Source organism: Electrona antarctica, assembly GCF_951216825.1.
Source record: "Electrona antarctica genome assembly, chromosome: 16".
NCBI lineage: Eukaryota > Metazoa > Chordata > Actinopteri > Myctophiformes > Myctophidae > Electrona > Electrona antarctica.
In genome coordinates, this window is record NC_136797.1 from 30,780,570 (window position 1) to 30,796,425 (window position 15,856).

The window sequence follows — 15,856 nt, forward strand, 5'->3', positions numbered from 1 at the left end:
CAAACATGTCTTTAGAGGAAACAAAAGTACCTTATCCAAAAACTAAAGTGCAAATGGTTAAAATGGCCTGAAAAGCAATACTTTTTTTCCACAGCTTTGTTTACATAAAACTGTGAACAGAATCACAACTGACAAATTAAATTAGTAGTTAATGTTACTTTCATTTTGTAAAATGTCCCACATGTGAATCTTAAATAATGCCAGCACCATATGCATACCTTTAACATTAAACAATTGTCTTACACTTTGGAAGTTGCTAGGGTCAAAAGAAGTGTTTCCTCTCTCCTTATAAGCGATCTGTTCTCAGATCATTTTGAGCATAGCTTGGGGGATTTCTGGCCTGCCAACAAGGTCATCCATCATAGTTATCACTCAGGTTCATTAGCATGTCAAGCTAACCTTGAGCCCATCCCTCTCTGAGAAATCGGGATTCAGAATTCACCTCCTACATTCACAAAGGAAGGAAGTTCTAGGACTGTCAAGATGACAGGGAAAGATGCCTGAGGGGTAAAGAGGAGACAAGATTAGCATAGCAAGTAATGCTTCCCACTTGAGGGAAATAAAGGGACTCAGTCCCCTTGAAAGGAATATATTATCCTCCTGTGCACTGACTAGGCTATAACAAACAGCACCAGGCTTTAGTGGTGACAGCAGAATTAAAAATTGACTTCAGTGTTTCTAACTATTAACTAATCATTACAAATTGTATCCCTTTATCCCATTTCCCTCTGTTTTATTATCTCTTATCTTCTGTGTCCCTTGCTATCCCCATATCTTTCTTTCTCTGTCTATTCCACAGGTCTGTGATGCAGTGGCTTAACAGGGTTCAGTCCTTCCTCTACTGCAACGAGAATGGATTCTGGGGAACTTTCCTGGAGAGCCAGAGGACATGTGTGTGCCACACAGGCATCACACTGTGCCAACGCCCCATACCATGCGTCATTGGTGGCAACAACAGCTGTGCCATGTGCAGCCTGGCCAACATCTCACAATGTGGCTCCTGCAACAAGGGCTATAAGTTGTACCGTGGGCGCTGCGAGCCCCAGAATGTGGATTCGGAACGCAGCGAACAGTTCATCAGTTTTGAAACGGACCTAGATTTCCAAGACCTGGAGCTCAAGTACTTGCTGCAGAAGATGGATTCACGACTCTACATTCACACCACATTCATCAGCAACGAGATACGCCTGGAGACATTTTTTGACCCACGGTGGCGTAAGCGCATGTCCCTGACCCTGAAGAGTAACAAGAACCGGATGGACTACCTCCATATGATAATTGGCCTATCCATGAAAATCTGCCAGATGCGTAACAGCAGCATTGATCCCATGTTCTTTGTTTATGTCAACCCTTTCAGTGGCAGCCACTCGGAGGGCTGGAGCATGCCCTTTGGTGAGCATGGCTATCCACGCTGGGAAAAGGTGCGCCTGCAGAATACTCAGTGCTTCAACTGGACTTTGCTTCTAGGCAACCGGTGGAAGACCTTCTTCGAAACGGTGCACATCTACCTGCGTAGCCGCGCTAAGATCCCAACCGGCCTGCGTAACGACACTGGTCAGGGTCCTGTGGACCTTGGAGACCCGAATAAACGGCAGATCTACATCAAGATCTCTGACATTCAAGTGTTTGGCTACAGCCTGCGCTTTAACGCTGACCTGCTGCGCAGCGCTGTGCAGCAGGTCAACCAGTCGTACACCCAAGGAACTCAGTTCTACTCGTCATCCTCTGTCATGCTTCTGCTGCTGGACATTAGGGATAGGATTAATCGCCTTGCGCCTCCAGTCGCACCCGGAAAGCCCCAGCTGGACTTGTTTTCTTGTATGCTGAAGCACCGGCTCAAGCTCAACAACAGTGAGATGATTCGGGTGAACCATGCCTTGGACATGTACAACACAGAGATACTGAAACAGTCAGATCACCTGACTACCAAACTCTGCTGAAATAGTCACATTAACAAATTGAGTTAAAAGTGAACAGAGACACCCCACAACGAGAACTGAGAGGGATATTAATCTTAGTTTTGTTTTCCCTTTTTTTGTTTTTGTTTTTTTGACCATTTTTTGTTCTGCTTTTTTGATGTAATATTAACAACTTTGTAAGTGTAATGTTAAAGAGAAAAAGGAGAAAGGCCGAGATGAAACGCCTTTTAGGCAGATAAAGGAGATCCATGGTTTCCACTATGAAGACTGTACCATATTTGTCCCAGCATGTCTGTCATTCCCTAAAAGAATTTAATAGAGAGAGAGAGAAGAAGAAAAATAAGAAGAACAAAAAAAAGTTTAAATCCATCTTCTGAAAAAGAGGCCTTGATTTTACTCCGAGGGAACAAAGGTTATATCTGAAACTGCCATTCTTTACTGAGTAAAAACATTTTTAAAGATAATACGTGACATAAGGGCAGACCAGATATCATCCTTTTATTTCAGCTAATATTTCAAGAAATAATGGACAGTTTAATATAAAAAAATGTTTATACATTTTAAGAGGTAAATAGCCTAGTGAGCAAGTACTCTTTGCATCAGCTATAGACTCTTAATTACATTTCAAATCCACAATGAATCTGCATTGCTCTTTGTGACATATGAGGCACTTTGTCATTGTACCGACACACAACGCCTGGTTTATATTCCGTCGTACGACAGTGTTCCCCACGATGGACATAGCAGATCTACAAGCTCACAAACGCGCTGCATTGCATGACATTGCGCGCTTGCAGATCGGCAATTTCCGGCCCGCAACACTGTCGCAAGGCTAGGTATATAAATCAGGCCTGAAGGCACACAGCAGGACAGCAGTGGATCGTCATGTCTAATAACAAAAGCCAGCTGTTTATATATAAATATATATAAATATATATATATGTGTGTATCTTTTCTTCGCTTGACGCTTATCGCTGTTCGTTAATTGAATGTGTCATTTGAGAGTAAGTGACTCCAGTCTAAGCCGATCCCCTGCATTCGGAGCGCTTCTTCCTGTGTTTGAAATTCGAGCTGTGTTTCTCACAAGGCGGTGCCTCCTGGTGCGTGAGTGCAATATCGTGGTCTGAAGATGAACAATCAAATGCTATTTTGTACAGCTTTGCAAAATGTACATGTTTGTGACTGCTGGCTTGTGGAGATTTTCAGCACCGAGAGCAAAAGTTTAAAACATTCTTCATCCACGCGCACATCTGCAAAAGGACAACTTAAAGCCATACCCTTACCCGAGGTAAACATAATACATGAAGGCCCACCTCCCATTCCCATTTAATACAGTTTTTTCCAGAGATATCAAAATGGTCTATTGTTTAAGTTTTGTTATTTTATTTATTTTTCTGCTTCCCTTGAAGCTTATCTACTGAGTTGATTTCAAATAGAAGATAGCACAGTGGACAGGGAAAATTACATTCAGCATGATTGGTGTCATGAGGCTGCTGGGTTTATATGGTCTAGAGAGAAAGAAAATGGGATGATAAATTGATATATTAAAGCTTGGATTACCATTTAGGCGATGCTAAACCATAAAGCTCCTCTTTACCGTACGCAATTCCCATTGTCTCTACTCCACTACAATGTCATCTTGGAGTTTCTTTTCCAGAGATTCAGGTTGACCTTTTCTGTTTTCATGCTGCTGGAACTTCCATCTTCCATCAAAGTGTTTAAATTAACATACACAATTATTAAATTACACTACCTATGTATTATTATTATTATTATTATTATTAAGTGCCTGTTACGTATCCCTTTAACATGTTCAGAGGTGGAGGAAATTTACTCTTAAAAAACTATACAGAACAATTAACTATATATATATATATATATATATATATATATAGTTAATTGTTATATATATATATAGTCGGAATTTCAGACCTTGAATTTGTATGGGAATTTGCCCTTTCATCTCAACCTGAGAGAAGAGCTTAGGTTCAGTTTGTGCATGTGGGGAAGTCGACCACCAGCAGGAGACAGAAGCCTGGGATGGTGGATATATCTTGTCCCCTATGTGCATTATATTTGTAAATATTAACTGTTCTATTACAGTCAGGACATCAAAAGACATAAGTGATAGTAATCGAAAGGAAAACTAAATTACTATTGCCAAAAAAGAAGAAAAAAAAGAAAAGAGAAAAGAAATAGCCCATTGTTTGAGTATGTTAGCACAAAGTACAGGGCACCCATTTCTCATATGAATGATATGATTATGACTCAAGAGTACACACATTTTTTGACTGTTTTGATTATCAGAATATAATGTACATTATGATTTAGATCTGAACCACTACATAAAGTACATAAAACAAGCACACATTTATTCTACTGACATTACATCATTGCAGTGTCGCATACTGTATGTATACCCATGGAAACGTTTGATTGAAGATACCGCTCCTAATACCTTGCCTATGTACTTTTTTGCTGTTCTGTTGAAATCATTATATCAGCTTATTTCAAATGAATGTTTCATATAATAATCTATTTCTCATTAAAAGGCTATATTTAATATGAAGAGCAATGTTTCTTTGTACCACTTTCCCAAATCTATAAGAACAATATGCATCCCAATTCCACTTAGACGCAATTATGTTTTTAAGACTGGCAGTATGAAACTGTGGTTCTTTATCTGGGGCCTGGGAGCCCCAGAGGCCATGATTGTTAAAGCTTTATAATTATTCCAATTTGATTGTAATATTTGCAACCTCTACTGTACACATCTAGCCCCATGTATATGTTATTATTTTTTCCTTTTTCTCCCATACATACACTGTATCTCACTGTTGATCGGTACAGGCTCACCTGCCGTTGAGTACACGTGGAGGAACACCTTACTTCTCATCGTTCTACACCCACCACTGCTCCAGTCTGTAGGAGTTGCTGGTGGAGTCCAGTGACACAAACGGTCCCATGTAGTCCTTCCCTCCTGTGAAAATACATTGACCAATTGTTTTCGTATGGCTTGAATTCGAAACGCTAGTCTCAGTGGTGGAAGATTGTGGAAGTACAGTACATGTTCCACCTGTTGCCTAATCCTGTAAAACGGAAAGAGAAATCATGATTTGGCTTACATGGAGGAGGCTTAGTTGTTTGTTTTGAGTTTGTTTGTTGGTTTGATTGTTTAAGCTCAGAAGATTGTGAGTCACTTCTGTACAACACGTTCAGCAGAAAACCATCTCCTTTGGGTAGATTGCTGATAATCATGACATCGCCTGTGGACATTTCATGGCTGGCTGATTGAAATGCTTGTGCTTAGGTAGCAAATCTAGTAAGCTTGACGCATTTATCAAAATCACATTCGGTTATTTGTCATTGCACCAGGCAAGCAGACCGTGTCCAACTGTCCATCATTCATCGATTGATTAACCATGTGAAATATCAATGTCCATTCCTTACTCAAACACCTTTTGCTCCGATTCCAGTGCCAAATCAGTGGTTCCACTGCATCAGAGCAGAGCTGTCCTCGCTCTGTATGTGACCATAATGCTAAGCAAAGGATTAGTCACTTGCTGTAAACTCTGGCTGAATGTTAAATTTAAGGATGCTCTGGTGAAGAATTGTCCTACTTAGGGACCACTCAGTGCATTCAACTGTTGTACAGTGGAAAATGTGGGCATTTTTATTGCAAAGTTTCTCTCTTGCATTTTATTTCTCTTTGTGCAAAGATTAGCCTGATTTTCCTTTGAATCTTTACTAAAATGGTTCTGGCACTGGTAAGTGTATAACTTTAGAATACATTACTGGTGGAATGAAATAAAAAAGAAAAGAAAATTCTTCTCAAGAGGATACATTTGCTTGATGGAGATGATTGCTGCTTGTTGCCAGAGCTTCTTTGTATAGTAGTGAAAATGGTTGTGCCATCTAAAGCGGCCATTTTAATATGCTTGGGTTTTGTAAAACGAAAGTGGGGTGGAACTATAGTTTTAGAGAATGTTAAAGCTTTTAAGATACTTTGCCTAATCATTGGAAGCTTGAACAACAAAAGACTCATCTATAAATCTATGAACAGTGCAGAAGCGTAATTGTACTGCTCAGTTTTTTTTTCTCATGCTCTGTGCAAATACGGTAACTCATTGTGTTTTTAATTTGCTTGATGACCATTGAGTTGTCATTTTGGCTGCATCATGCATGCATTGATTGACCTACACTTATCACTGACATTTTAATCCCGAACCAATACCCATCCTGTAACACATGTACACAAATACATTCATGATACATGATTACAAAGTCGAGCTAGTGCAACTCCTACCTCACAGGAAGCTACTGCAGCACAACATGACACAAATTATTGTTTCACACTAGGCCAGTGCTTTTGTGTCCAATTAAGGCACACCAATGGGCAAGTTAAAATCTCAAGAGTCAAGACACACCTGAAACAGAAGATTTACAAGCTCACACAAGGTGTCGGTGTCGCATAGTGGCACATTTAACAATTTCTTCACCTACTCTATAAAGTTAAAGTCATAACAGTGCTATACTCAACCTGCGGCCTGTGTGCAGCATGCGGTCCCTGCTTCATTTATCTGTGGCCCGTCATGGTCATACCAATGAAAATATAATTAGTTATTTTCATTGATTGTAGGTCTAGTATTGTTTGTTCCAAGAGAAAGTGATATATGGCTGGCCCCATGAGTATTAACCACTTACTTATTTATACACCTGTGATAATCTGTTCATTATGTTCTTTGACTTTGACTCATTTTGTAACTTCATCATTAATCACAATGTTTTTGTTCATTGAGGTTTGGCCTTATAGATGGAAATGTGGCTTTTTACTGTGTGTTTCCTTGATTTTTAGACTAGTCGTGTAGTCTGTTACAAAATAAATTTGTAAACGTTTCATAATTATACTGACATTTTTAAGCGTGCAGCCCTTAATTGGACTTAATTTTGCTGAATGGCCCCTGAGCCATCTTAAAGGGAAACTTCACACTTTTTGCAAAAAATATATGTTAATGACGATTTAGAACACTTTCCTGGGGGTTTTTATGTGTGTAATTTGTGGTTTTAGATATTTTAGATTTTAGCAGTGAGCCCAGTATCTCTGATGTCATGGACACTGTGCTCACTTACTTCCCGGACTACATGTTGTCTCAGTAAGACAGTCCTCCCCCTATCCACAAGGAGGAGCAGTGCACCAAAGCATTATGAGAATCCAGGAAGGAAGTGAGCCCAGTGTCAATGACATCAGAGAGAATGTTTCCTCACCTAAGCGCAAAACGTCCGACAGCCGCGCGCGTCTTAAGCTGTGCGCAGCTTATTTTCCGAGTTTTTAGACAGCTGGTGGATGGAAATTAAGCTCCACCTCCGCGGACGACTTACGGAGGAGAGCGTTTCCGGGAATCTGGCCGTCGCGCAAATCGTCCGCGGAGGTGGAGCTTCTTTTCCATCCACCAGCTGTCTAAAAACTCGGAAAATAAGCTGCGCACAGCTTAAGACGTGCGCGGCACTTTAGATAGTGTGGCAGCACCTAGACAGTGACACTGGGCTCACTGCTAAAATCTAAAATATCTTAAACCACATATTAAGACCCCCAGGAAAGTGTTTTATTTTTGCAAAAGGGTGAAGTGTCCCTTTAAGTTGAGTTCCCTCTGTATTGGGAAATGAGTGAGTATTGCAATAAAAATGTATGGTTGTTACCATACATTTTAGAATCACATACTAGGAAGGCATTTTCTTTCGCATGAAGCATTTTCACAGCTCAATAAAATAAAACAAGGGTGCTGAAGGATGCTGCAAGACACATGGGCATACAGGATTCACATTAGTGCCACATTACAATGCAGAACAATGCATGTGCCAAAATAAGTCACGTTAAATTATAAATGTTATGCAGCGACAGTCATTTCTATGGATGTACTGAGCACATACTGTAGCTTAATGAAGGTATTCTGTATTTTAAAGACAGCCAGCAAAATTTCTGAGATACATATTACAGAATACATTTAGAAAGTCAGCAATTGAAAACAAATAAAATGGCTCACATATTGTGCCTGCTGAAGGGCACTTTATACCACACTTTCCACCCTCCCCTCTAAGTCCTCCCACTCCTCACTACATTTTAAAAAGGGCTTAAGTTAATTCATAATATACCTTTTCCCTTACTTCAAATGAGTGAAAGTCAAAAGTATACAAAAATTCAAGGAGTGCATTTTTGTGCAGATATATACTTGCAAAATGTACTTGTGCAGTACTCAAGTAAATGTAAATAATGTAATGCAGCCCACACCAAATACATTGTAGCAATAGTAGAGGGCAAACTCCAGGTGAGGGATACAACTTTGGGCCTTAATTATCAGAATTATGGTACAGCGTGAGCGTTCTAATAAATCATACTCATTTGGGTTTAATGTTTCATGAGGTAATTGCTAAGATGGTGGAAGCAATTGATAGGGAGGATTTCACCCTCTTTAGTGGGAAATTGACTTGGCCAAATGCTTTGAGAGTGGGAAGTGCTCTGCTCAAGGAGGTAAATGCTGTCTTTAACCGTGTAACCTGCTTTGGGCCACTCCTCCCCTGCCAATCTACAAGCTCACAAGCTCAAGCATTTGCATGAGCTTGCAGATTGGCTATTTTCGGTGAATGTTCCCCGCAGAATAGGGATGCTATAGGGTTCTAGTGGTGAAACTACTCGACACGGACCATAATCTATTTAAAATCCTGTTTACCTCAGGAAAAGGCAATCACTGAGAGGCCCATGCTGTGCATTGTGTCTCCGTGTGATATTGTACCCAAAAGGGAGCTTCACAAAGAAAACATATTGTAAACCAACTAATCATTTCAAAAGATGTTGAAAATATGAACTAATGCTATTTTTTACTGTAAGTGGGCAATGGCAGAAAATTTGAAATAAAATGAGGAGCCATTCCCTGAGCTAATGTAAAAAGCAGATTTAGATTCCCATTTCTTACAACCTCCATTTCACTCAGTCACTTGTTCGCATTATGCAAGCAGAAATGATTCCCCACGCAGCCCAGCACTGCAAAACATTTACGCTTGGAAGCACAGAAAAGAGACGGATCTTAAAAAGTTCACAAAGCCCAGAGCTACCCAGACAACAGGAAGCCATACAGAGACAAAAGAGAAAAGCAAAGAAATGGCCAACACAATGAAAACTAAATCCTGTACCAAAATGACTATGTTAGGGATACAATGGTCGATCTTCCAGTCAAATACATGCTAAGCCCATAAGCAGCAACCAACAGGTGAAGTTATTGTTAGCATTGTTCCTTTCTCCAGGCAGCAGACAAGAATATATCCACACTTTACGTTACAAGTTGCAAGGAGTTATACACACAATCTGGCAGGTAGCTCTCTTGATATTTAAAGATCTTACACTGTAGAGGATTGTAACAGCCTAGAGGCTGTTGCTGTTCTAGAATCTCACAGACAGCTGTACTGTAGGCCTATATGACAAAGAAAAGGGAGAAAAGGAAAAAAGAAAGAAAAGAAAAAATATGCTATGGGCATTCTGCAAAAAAGAAAACAGAGGTGTTTGTTTTGTCTTACACGTGACGGCGTACATTACCATTACAATTATACTTTGTTTACTTATAGAAGTAAGTGAATCATCATTGCTGTGTTTTGGAACCAAAAATGTGGTATCTAGCCAACACATGGGTAACATACAGTACAAACATATCGAAATTATAAAAGGCAGCAGATTTTGGCAATTATTTACTATTTGACTCCATACCCTGCATCCACTGATGCCGCCCGCGATAACTGTTGATACTCAATATCAAATGTATATTATTGCCAAACAGTCTGCCTTGAGTACATATTTAACATAATGGAATCATGCACATGTACAGTATGAAGTGGTGCATATAAGAAACCTTGCCAAGATAAGTTGAGTGCATAGAGGTAGCATTTTCATTGTAACCTTAGTACACCAGAGTGACACATGCTGTACAGTAGCCTACAGCTCTGTTAAATAATTTAAATCTGCATAACACATTTTTTAATACAATTCAGCACTATACATTTCAAATTCCGGCCTTTCGCTCATTTTACAGTAAGTCAGTATGGCCCTCTGGAACAAGATGCTGCCCACCTGTGAGATCTAGCCTGTCTGTTTTGCAGTATATATAAAATTGCCTGGAGGCAACATCTAGCTACAGGTTAGTCTTCCTATATAGAGGGGCATTATGGGTGTCAATTATGTTTGCATCACCAGTCAATCAAAGCATATCATTTGAAATGTCAATCTCGTGTTTTCACTGCTACACATCCACTGTGCAATTTCCTCCATGAGAGGTTGTTAGGCAGTATAGGCATTTTACAGTAGATTTGTCTCTAAATGGACAGCAATCAAAATAATCTTCACCGATAAGTGCAAAGATACTTTGCAAAAACGATGTGGTGTGACTACAAGAACTGCTGTTTTGTACAAGCATTACGATATAGCCTACAACTTTGCAAAGTTGGCATTAAAAAAAGTAATATATAAAAACAAAACAACTTGCGCTTCAATACCCACCAGGGAAAGCATTTCAAAAAGCATGAATGGTCAATCAACTATATTATGGTCAACTGTAGTTGATGGATACACTATGAAGAGGATGACAGAAGCTTTATACATTATAACCCAACACTTTGCCTCATGTCCTTTATCTTCATACATTTCTGCCTGCTTTGTGAGAATAATGTGCAAAAACGTGGTGGAATGGCCTTTGGAAAATAATAATATGGACATGAGTTTTCATCACCTTAGGCCCTCTCATTCCTGACAAACAAAGTTAATACTTTAACCAGCTAAGGATTATATGAGGCTCTCCCAAGGCAATTAACACAACGGGACAAACTCATACTATACTTGTCAACATAAACAAAACAAAAATCCACTTAGAAGCAATTACCCTGTGAAGACAATATTGCAGCCTGCTGCACCTAACATCAAACGTTCCTACTTCATGCCCTGGATCAAAACACCAAAGTGCTGTGGCGATACGGGTATAGGCTAATATGATTCTTACATTATTTATCTTCATTTTACCACTAATAGAAATATTATATGGATGTTGCATGATATTGCATAATATGTTATATGTATTTCAATGAAAAACATGTGTTTAACATTTGGTTGGTCTCCAGGTGAGGTCACTCTCATTTTACTACAGACTAAAGTTAATTTTAGTAATTTTTCACAAACAGCTATACTGTTCTATTACAGTATATGTCTATCACAGATAAATTGCCTCTCAGCCAGTTTGTTGTATTTCTAAATGGGAAATGCTGTTGAAACTGAAGCATTATTCAAAATGATTATTGTGTCTCCCAACCAAACACCCTATCCTTTAGGTCATTATCCCTTACACCATGAGATTGTTAATTAAGTAAAACAAAAACTCCAGTTGCCGAAGCCGAATTCAACCTTGGAATTGGCCTACTCTGTCTCACTGCAGGATCAATAGAGTTTTCTTGTAATTCCTTTAGCAGAGTCCACTTTAGTGTACTAATTACATATAATTGATGTTATACCGCTTTTATAAATACACACAGTATGAACGCACAGATAAACTCAAGAAAGCACTACTTGTGTGTGTGTACGCGCACGCACGCACGCACGCACGCACGCACGCACGCACACACACACACACACACAGCCTTGCCCTGTCTAATTGTTGTTTCTGACATTAATTAGTCTAGCGACTGGATACCTCAGCTTAGGTAGAGATCTGAGTCATCTTGCAACGTGAGACTAGACGATAATTGGACGATATAATGAGCAAGACCCTGTAGATCAGAGTGTAGCATGAAACATGCTAAACTGGTAGATTCAAAATTAATCCATATTGCATTATACCATGTATTTAGCAATACCAGCTAATGAGTGAGCCATACAAATGTAGGGACGGTCTTTATTGGGTTATTGCCACACGATTGAAAGAGATGTGCTTCTCCGGAGAATGACTGCATCTCTCTCCATTGGCAATAGACTGCACTGAACCACATACTACTGCCATGCAGGTACAAGAAGAAAAATAGTATACAGCCATAAAAGATGGGTTGGATTCTATTTCAATGAGGAAGAAGGTCTGACATGGGACTGTGAAGTCAGAGGAGAGATTGACCCATTTGAAGATAAATTGTAGTAGTCAATTTCTTCGTCATTTTTCTCAATTGTTTTTGTGCAACAAAGATGAAATCCACCATTAGATTTTGTAATTGGATCGTTCATGTTAGATTAGAGACACAGGAACCCACGCAGATCAGTCACAAACATTTTCTACCAGATGTGTGTCTATCTACCTGTGTCAATCATTTTCAAGATGTGGTGGGAGATAAGATGAAGGCTGCAGTGGCGACTTCACAAGAACACTCATGCATGAGTCATCAGACTGAGCCAAAACAGAGCACCGGAGGTCCTCAGTTATGGCCACTAACGGATGGTGATGATGTGTGAACTGTGGAAAGCTGTCCATATGGAAGTGCCTGTCAGTGTGATGCTGCACTGTGCATGAAGACTCACTCGCAAGCTCAGCTGGCATGATACAAAAGGTCCTGTGTTTGGCAGTATATATGCTGCAAGCCCCCATTCATTTCCAAGCCAGTACAATAGATATAATAGCTGATGTACACACTCACATGCTCAAGACATATTGTGGTGCAACACGTTGTGAGCTCATACAGGCTTCAGTGTCCAAATGTTGAAATCTGATTGAATCACATTTCAGTTCAAGTTCAAACCACCTAGGAATGTGGTTACAATGTGATGAACAAATGTGTGTGTGTGTGTGTGTGTGTGTGTGTGCGTGTGCGTGTGCGCGTGCATGCGTGCGTGCGTGCGTGCGTGCGTGCGTGTCCTGGGCATGCGTGTGTGTCCTGGGCATGACAACGTTAAACTGCTCCGTTGTAACTATACCATTGTCAATGTAGTTGGTACAGTGGATGCATTTGCAACTTCTGTGGACTATGTAGCTTGCATACAAGAAGGCACTATTCACCGGTGGAATCTACCAACAGCCAACGCTACCTGACGGCCCCTCCTGTGAACAGCTACCGGGAAGAGAGGCAATATAGACCCAGCGGCATTCCAGCGGTATGTCCGTCCGCTGTCAGAATAGCAACTGGACCTCCAGGCCCATGAGAACAACTACATAGAGCGCTTTAACACCAAGCAGCAGTGCAAGACTAAGAACTGTTTGCTCTGGTGATCCAGCCTATATAGGACATACCCACGGACTGGTTGTTGAAGGGTTTCCACAACCTGGCCTGCCCAAAGACGAGGCAGAAAGGCTGGCAAAGCTGTCTCTGCTGCCATTTATGGCGGATCTGCCGCTACTTGTGCCCATGGAAGATATTTTTGGGACTTTTCTGCCTTTATTGATAGGACATAATGGAGAGAGACAGGAAACAGGGAGAGAGAGAGGCAGCAAAGGTCATTGGGATCGCGTCACCAGGCTTTCCACCTCGGCGGAAAGCCTGGTCTGTGTTCCAAAATCGCAGTGTGAACCGGTCTGGAGCGGATGGTAATTTACGTCATGTTGTAGTCTTGTTTTGTAGTCATCAGGCAGGAAACCACAAGGCGGAATAAGAATTCCGCCATTCATAGTACTGATTCCGTCTTGTGGTTTCCTGCCAGATGACTACAAATCATTGACTAGGCTACAACATGACGAAAGTTACCATCCTCTCCCGACCGGATCATAAACCCGAAATGGAATGCTGTCCAGGCTACTGGAAACTACAAGCTGGATTTCCATGTAACTTTGCTGTGCACCTGCATGCTCCCCTGACCATAACCTTTACTGCACCTTCATGCTCCCTGACCATAACCTTTACTGCACCTTCATGCTCCCCTGACCATAACCTTCACTGCACCTTCATGCTCTCCTGACCATAACCTTTACTGCACCTTAATGCTCTCCTGACCATAACCTTTACTGCACCTTAATGCTCCCCTGACTATAACCTTTACTGCACCTGCATGCTCCCCTGACCATAACCTTTACTGCACCTTCATGCTCTCCTGACGATAACCTTTACTGCACCTTCATGCTCCCCTGACCATAACCTTTACTGCACCTTAATGCTCTCCTGACCATAACCTTTACTGCACCTTCATGCTCCCCTGACCATAACCTTTACTGCACCTTCATGCTCTCCTGACCATAACCTTTACTGCACCTTCATGCTCCCCTGACCATAACCTTTACTGCACCTTCATGCTCCCCTGACCATAACCTTTACTGCACCTTCATGCTCTCCTGACCATAACCTTTACTGCACCTTCATGCTCCCCTGACCATAACCTTTACTGCACCTTCATGCTCCCCTGACGATAACCTTTACTGATTTAGGTGAAACCATGACCTGACCCATGACTTGTACACCAGACATCTCCAAATCTAATTGGAGAAATGCTTGCCATGAAACTTGCTGAGCACATTCATACGGAACAAGACATACGGAACAAGACAAACTTAGCTGCTTTTGTTGTAGCCTGGCTAATAAGCCAGACTAATATCACACAACACTGTCGCGGTATATCAGTCTGGGCTGGCTCCACTTGGATTTCATTTCCCAGGGGGCGGGTTCAAACATTCTCTCTTTGACGCAATTGGTCAGAGCTACTGTCAGTCAAAAGTCTCAAGCATTGAACGTCACTGTACCAAAGCCCGCCCATATTGCATACCGTGTCCCGATTGGTCCGACCTGTTCTCGATTGTAGGAAAGAGGCGTGCTACTGAGCCTCGCCAGACCGAAATCCGCTGGTAGGCAACTTTTTTTTGCCAACGGCTGATTCGGTCTGGTTTATTAACCAGGCTACTTTTGTTGACCATTATGTTTTTTGAGTGGTGCAACCACTCCTATAGACGTATGTGTCCCTGGCTGTGTCCCTGGTTGCGTCCCTGGCTGTGTCCGAGCACGAAAATAGTGTTTGGTTGGTTTTCATCACCAAGTGTCACTGTTGTGAAGCCTAACACACACACACACACACACACACACACACACACACTGTCATTTCTCAACCGTTTCGGACGTGGGGTGGCTCGCAGGAACTGGGCCGCCAGCCTGGGTGCGTTCCTGGGGGTCTGGAAGTTCCGGGGACCCCCCGGGGACCCCCACACACGCTAACTGTCATTTCTCAACCATTTCGGCCGTGGGGCGGCTCGACGGAACCTGGCCGGCACCCTGGGCGTGTTCCTGTGGTTCTGGAAGTTCCGGGGACCCCCCGGGGACCCCCACACAGAGTTGCACCACTCACTTCACACGGGTGTGATTTTCCTCTACTTCATTGAACTACTTGCACACAGCATATATGACAAAATCAAATATGTGAATTGTCTAGAACGTTGCTGAGTGCATTCATGCCCCCTGGAAGCCCCCTGGAAGTCAACTATAGACACGATATCTAATAATTTAATTGACAGATTACATAATCCCTGTTGATTTTGGTGATTGTCACCATTTTGGTGAATCCTTTTATCTAGCACCTCTCATATAGTCAATGTAAAATACATCAAATCACTAAAGGTAAGGTACTAAATGTAGGCTGCTACAGTAGTGACTTGGAACTGCACCAGAAAGAGACCTTATGTTCTCTTCAATCAAATGATATATTGCAATTGATGCTGACTGCCAGAATGAGCTCATCACTTTACATTAACATACTGGGTATTAAAAGGGGGCATTAAGAAATATGGCTTTGGAAGAAGGGTGGCATTAAGTTCTTTCAGCACAAAAATACACAGCAATTGGATTTGTATTTATCAATTATTTTGCTCAGAGAAGAGAAGACTCACCCTGCCTTCAGACACTGCAACCCTTGGCTCTCTCCATCAATCCTTAGTCTGGTTTATTAGCCAGGCTAGCAGCTACTGCCATAGGGGTAAGGTCAGTTACCCTTCTCTCCTGTGTTGTCACCTGGGATG

The 15,856-nt window shown here is 41.4% G+C and overlaps 1 protein-coding gene across 3 annotated transcripts in view; it reads left to right on the plus strand.

The window, feature by feature from the left end:
- Positions 1-4,482, plus strand: part of brinp1 (bone morphogenetic protein/retinoic acid inducible neural-specific 1) — a 262,147-nt gene extending 257,665 nt beyond the window's left edge. For all 3 annotated transcript variants that reach the window (XM_079524433.1, XM_079524432.1, XM_079524434.1), the window contains one exon: positions 800-4,482. In XM_079524433.1, the coding sequence (XP_079380559.1) occupies positions 800-1,940 (1,141 nt within the window). In that variant the 3' untranslated portion in view covers positions 1,941-4,482. The remainder of the gene's footprint in view (positions 1-799) is intronic.
- Positions 4,483-15,856: the final 11,374 nt, after the last annotated feature.